We start from the raw sequence: 6,000 nt of genomic DNA on the forward strand, positions 1-6,000 counted from the left end.
GCTTGTGACATCTCTAAGACTCTTAAGGAGGCAAGCCTTGAGTTTATCTGGATTTATCTGGCTTTCTGAGAGGTAGGTCACATGGCTACAATGGTACGTTTCTATGTGATAAGCTAGGAGCCACTCCAGACTTTTGTACCATTAACCAGACGTGTATGTGTGTTTACTTCCCCCCCTCTTAGGTGATTTATAAACCTGCTAGCTGCCTTTTGTTTGCTGCAATCTGGCACAAAGCCTCGATCCTGCTTCAAGCATCAGTATCCACTCGGGATGTTGCTTTATTTGGGGGGGATGCAGGCACGCACCTTTCATCTGCACGAAGTCGAGCTGGTGAATGGATTGCAGTAGAGGGCTGTTGTCCAGACTCAGGTCGAAGTCCGTGGTCATCCTGGGAGTGAGCGTGCCTTTCCCCCACTGGTCCTCAGTCAGGTGCACTCTCCTTATGAGGGCGTCAGAAATCTAATCACATCAAAGACCACAGCCTAAGAAATATAATACCGCACTGGACACAGAACCCTGCTCCTACACTCTCCAGGAGCATTACCAAACCACTTTGGGACTCGCACCTTTCCTATCTCCATGTAGGCAGTGAGAAGCCTGTTATGACAAGGGTCACCTGTGCAAATCTGGGTGAGTCGGAGGGAGCCACTATATAATCAGCAGCTGTAAATTGCTCTAATAGATAAACCTGGATATGCTAATAATATTTATGACTAATCAACTAAAAGCCAACAACATTAAATAATATTTTGGTGATCTGTTAATCCTAGTAGAACTAACAACCCTAAGTTTCTAATAGGAGGTGTGGATATTTTGTCAACCCTTGGAATGAGTTCTATAAAATAGTTTAGAGAGGCTGCATATGGTAATCTGTAAAAGTGGAATTTCTTACACTTTAAGCCTGTCATCTTCTGTATCACTTTATTCTTTGATAGAGAACTCTTTCATTTCTTAAATTTAATCTCCCTTTGTCACTCTTGGCCAGTTTGATAAAACATGAATTGGAAGGAATCTATGTATTCCTTAATAAAATCTCCCTTAATCATTGAGATCAAAACATAAGTAAAATTCAGCTGACATCATCACATCTCATTAAAACAATCAACATTGAAAAAATCATGAGAAATCCAAGGAATGAAAAAACTTCACTTTATTTGGGAAATCACTGGCCAGTAGGAACTGTCAAGAAGGTAGAAGCCTTACATATTTAGACATTTCTAGCTGACAAAGCTGTCCAAGATATTAGTGGAAAGGGACCCAATTCTTAGGCAAGGCAGTAACTCTGCTTTGGAGGAACTTACAGGGAATTACATTTTCATGATTAAACATGAACAAAAACAAATTTTAAGAAGCCCATATACTTCTCAATCTTGTAGCACATGGTGGCAGAGACTTCCAGGAAGTTAGTGGAGTTTTGCTGGTGCCCACACATACACGGCAGCCTGAAAGTGGGTTCCATTGTGGAGGGACCCATGCTCAGCAAGGGCTGCTGGGAGTCTGGCTGTGGCGTTGTAGACTGAGTTTCATGGGACATTGAGAATCTGAAGTGGAAACTAGTTGACACTTACCTGCAAAAAGCCACTAGGATCATTTTCCTTAATGACCTCCAGGCAGTACTCCATGAGACCTGTGGTCTGGCGCAATTTCACTGTGCAGTGAGAGATCTGATCTCGAACCACCTACGATTGATGAGAGAACAGAACAGTCCAAAGTGGCACAGGGTGAAAAAGAAGCAAACTGTGGTGATGAAGGGACATCTTCTTCAGGTTCCCCTTGCTCCCCATCTTCCAGAGCTGACACTGTGAGCTGTTCTAAGCGGGAGGTCATGGAGAGTCTACGAAGGAGCTGAGCAGCCTGAGGTGCGGCTGCAGCTTCTGTTCTGCGAACAGTCACCCACCTGCTCCCACCCTGTGCCTCTCTTCTAAAGAGCAAACATCCCCATCTGAACCCAATTCCTTCTCATTCTGATTCTTCTTCCTGAGTGGGTGGTGGGATGGGGTTAGAGGTGAAACTTGCTGAAGACAATGAGCTGATGACAAGGAAGCCAGACAAACATGGATGCAGAGTTAAGTTTTGAGTATAACCCACTTAGAAGCAGTCACTGCCTCATTTGGGAGAGCAGTTTTTTAAAAAACATTTTATTTACTTATTTAGAGAGACAATGAGAGAGAGACAGAATGAGCAGAGGAGTGGCAGAGGGAGAGGGAGAAGCAGACTCCCCACTCCCTCACCGCCATCGGGCGGTGAGCCCGATGCGGGGCTCAATCCCAGGCCCCTGAGATCATGACCTGAGCCGAAGGCAGACACTTAACCCACTGAGCTACCCAGTGCCCCTGGGAGAGCAGTTTTAAAGGCTCTCTATTTACCATGCTGTGAATCTGCTTTAACCTAGAAAGGCATCTCTCTGAACATGCAGTTTCTGCCTCTGGGAAGTGTCAAACATATGACAGTCCTTGAAAAGTTTCTTTCTTCAAAGATTCATTTTCCATGTCCTCTGCTCAGTGACCCAAATCCTGAAGTAGTTTCTGAGGCTAGAGTTGAACAAGAGTTTTCTAGGAACCTCAGTTACTTACATCCTCGGTATTTATATTACTTTGTAAAAGCCTCAAAAATATCCAGCCTTCTGGATTTTATAAATAATAACTAAAATTGAGTTTTAATAATTATTGAAAAGCTTTTTCTTTTTTCCTTTTCAGTTTTGATTATACATTTTCCATTAAAGATTATTATATCTACTTTCGAAAACAATTGGAAAACAGACCAAAAAAAGCAATCATCTCATCACTCTAATGCAAATTTTTAAAGCATTTTGATATTTCCTTTTAGGTTTTATCCTTGCGCTAGATATATTTATAGTTGCAATCATAATATGTGACAATTTTACCTCCTTCCCACTTAACACTATACCATAGGCATTTTACACGTCGCCACCATCAATAAGTGTTACTGGCTCCATAAATATCCCACTGAGTGGGTTATTGTAATTAAGTAACCATTCCTGTTCCTCTATTTTTGGACATTTAAATTCCTCCTAATTTTTTTTGACAATTCATCCATTTATTATTGCTGGTGTCTGTTTCTAATTTTTGTTTTATTGTTATAAAATATACATAACATAAAATTTACAATTTTAGCTATTTTTTTAAAAAGATTTTATTTATTTGAAAGAGAGAGACAGAGATAGTGACAGAGATAGTGAGAGAGAGAGAGAGAGAACGAGCAGGGAGGAGAAGGAGAAGCAGGCTCCCTGCTGAGCAGGGAGGTGGATGTGGGACTCGATCCAGGACCCCGGGATCATGACCTGAGCCGAAGGCAGACACTTAACTGACTGAGCCACCCAGGTGTCCCAACCTTAACTATTTTTAATTAGATAACTCTGTGGCATTAAATACATTCATATTGTTGTGCAACTCTCATCACCATCCATTTCCAGAATTGTTTTCATCTTTCCAAACTAAAACTTTGTACCTATTAAACAATAACTCTCTATTCTCCCCTCCCCACTGGTCCCTGACGATGCCACCATTCTACTTTCTGTTTCTATGGATTTGACTACTCCGGGACTCTCATATAAGTGGAATCATATAATATTTGTCTTTTTGTGACTGGCTTATTTCATTTAGCATAATGTCTTCAAGGTTTATCCACATTGTAGCTGATGTCAAAATTTCCTTCCTTTTTTTTTTTTAAGATTTATTTATTTTAGAGAGAGACAGAAAGCACGAGTGGGAGGGGCAAAGGGAGAGGGAGAGAGAAACACAAGCAGACTCCTTGCTCAGCACAGAGCCCAATGCAGGGCCTATGATCGCATCCTGAGCTGAAACCAAGAGTCGGACTCTTAACTGACTACACCACCCAGGCACCCCTGAATTTCCTGAATAATATTCCATTGTAGGTACATAGCACATTTTGTTTATCCATTCATCCACTGAGGGACACTTGGGTTGCTTCTACCTTTAGCTATTGTGAATAAAGCTGTTATGAACATGGGTATACAAATATCTGTGAAAGTCCCTGTTTCACTTCTTTTGGGTATATACCCTGAAGTGGAATTGCTGGATCATAGGTAATCCTATTTTAGTTTTTTTGTGGAATCATCATACTGTTTTCCGTAGCAGCTGCACGGAAACATTTTATATTCCCATTAGCAATGCACAGGGTTCCAACTTCTCCACATCCTCACCAACACTTATTACTATCTTTTTTAAAAAAATAATAATAGCCATCCTAATGGGTGTGAAGTGGTATCTCATTGTGGTTTTGATTTGCATTTCCCTAATGACTAGTGATGCTGAGCATCTTTTCATATGCTTATTGGCCATTTGTATATCTCCTGTGGAGAAATATCTATTCAAGTCCTTTGCCCATTTTTTAATTGGCTTGTTTGTTTTTTTGCTTTTGATGCACAAAATTTATAAATTTTCATGAAGCCCAATTTGTCTACCTTTTCCTTTGCTGCCTGTGTCTCTGGTGCAATATCCAAGAAATCACTGCCAAATCCAGTGTTGTGAAGCATTTGCCCTGTGTTTTCATTGAAGAATTTTATAGTTTCAGTTCTTACATTTAGGTCTTTGGTCCATTTTCAGTTAATTTTTGTATATGGTATTAGGTAATGGTCCAACTTCTTTCTTTGGCATGTGGATAGTCGGTTTTTCCAGTGTCATTTGTTGTAAAACTGCCCTTTCCCCATTGAATGGCCTTGCCACCCTTGTCAAAATCATACTGTTTTCATTATTGTAGCTTTGCAGTAAGTTATATAATCAGGAAGTGTGAGAACTCCAGTTTTGTCCTTTAACGATTGTTTTGGCTCTATGGAGTCTCCTAATTTTTTTTGACAGATGATTTGTTACCCCTTTTTCACTTTTAATAAAATTAAAATAAAAAATAAAGTGTAGGATTTAAAATCTCCGTGTCAGAACTGGTGAAAGAAACCAACTTTGATGTGAAGATCGGTTTGTGATTTTGGTGGGGAGAGGGGAGATCAAATTTAAAATTCAGTGATTGACTTATTTTCTTCCGACATCTAGTATTCTATCAAACCACCATCCCTATTTGTTGGTCTGGGCTCATGGAATGCAAATTATTATTATTATTATTTTTGAAAAAAGTAAACAGGAAGATTAAGTTTCTGCTTCTTATGGAGAAAAAAACACAAATTACCCAAAAGCATAAAAAAAAGAATCCAGGACAGGTGACCTACAGCTAATATGCTACTCCTCTCTGCTATCTTAGGTGTAACTAAATTATTCCCAGAAAATGTTTTGATATTTTGGTAGCCAGTGCATCAATGCTTCTAGGTAGTAGAAGTCTCAGCAGTCGCCAATCACTATCCAAATGGCATCTGTCCTAGGACTGTGCATACATAACCGACTGGTGCTCAAGTCTGAAATAACAAGCACAGACTAGATCTGGGCCTTGTAACCCAAAGTGAGTCTGCTGTTGAGGTGAAATAGACATGAATTGTTGTGTTTATGTTCCAGAGCATGCAGATCAATGATAATTTTATGACCTAAATGTACTGAAATAAATACGTTAATCAGGCCTCATAAAATTCTATGTTTGCTTCTCTAAATTTCCTTCTCAAGCAAGATTTATTTGATGCCAAAGGAACTGTCTGATTGTTGGAGCTCTCTGACTACTCTTAAGAAGCTTCACTGTAGTAAAGAGTTGGTGAGTTTCAGTGGGGGCTGGCCATTGGCTCCTGTATTCCATGGTTCAAGCTTCTTGGAAGGACTCAATATCCCAGAGTTCCTGGCTCTCGACTCCCACTGTTCCAACAATGGATTTTGGCCCATCTTTTTACATTTCAATCAACCATTTCACAATGTTCCCAGTAGCCTGTGATAAAAATCACTGCTAAAAATTAAACTACAAGGTTCCCAGAAGCAGCACTTTTGGGTGTGTTCTAACTGACGTCTAGTTTCTTTTCTTTTCTTTCTTTTTCTTTCTTTCTTTCTTTCTTTCTTTCTTTCTTTCTTTCTTTCTTTCTTTCTTTCTTTC

At 39.9% G+C, this 6,000-nt stretch overlaps 1 protein-coding gene across 9 annotated transcripts in view; it reads right to left on the minus strand.

The window, feature by feature from the left end:
* Positions 1-6,000, minus strand: part of TRIM9 (tripartite motif containing 9) — a 110,423-nt gene that overhangs the window by 32,652 nt on the left and 71,771 nt on the right. For all 9 annotated transcript variants that reach the window (XM_032405093.1, XM_032405096.1, XM_032405092.1 and 6 more), the window contains exons 4-5: positions 1,569-1,679; positions 306-459 (exon numbers count right to left, since the gene is read on the minus strand). In XM_032405093.1, the coding sequence (XP_032260984.1) occupies positions 306-459; positions 1,569-1,679 (265 nt within the window). The remainder of the gene's footprint in view (positions 1-305; positions 460-1,568; positions 1,680-6,000) is intronic.

This window comes from Phoca vitulina, unplaced genomic scaffold (assembly GCF_004348235.1).
Source record: "Phoca vitulina isolate PV1807 unplaced genomic scaffold, GSC_HSeal_1.0 scaffold7, whole genome shotgun sequence".
Taxonomy (NCBI): domain Eukaryota; kingdom Metazoa; phylum Chordata; class Mammalia; order Carnivora; family Phocidae; genus Phoca; species Phoca vitulina.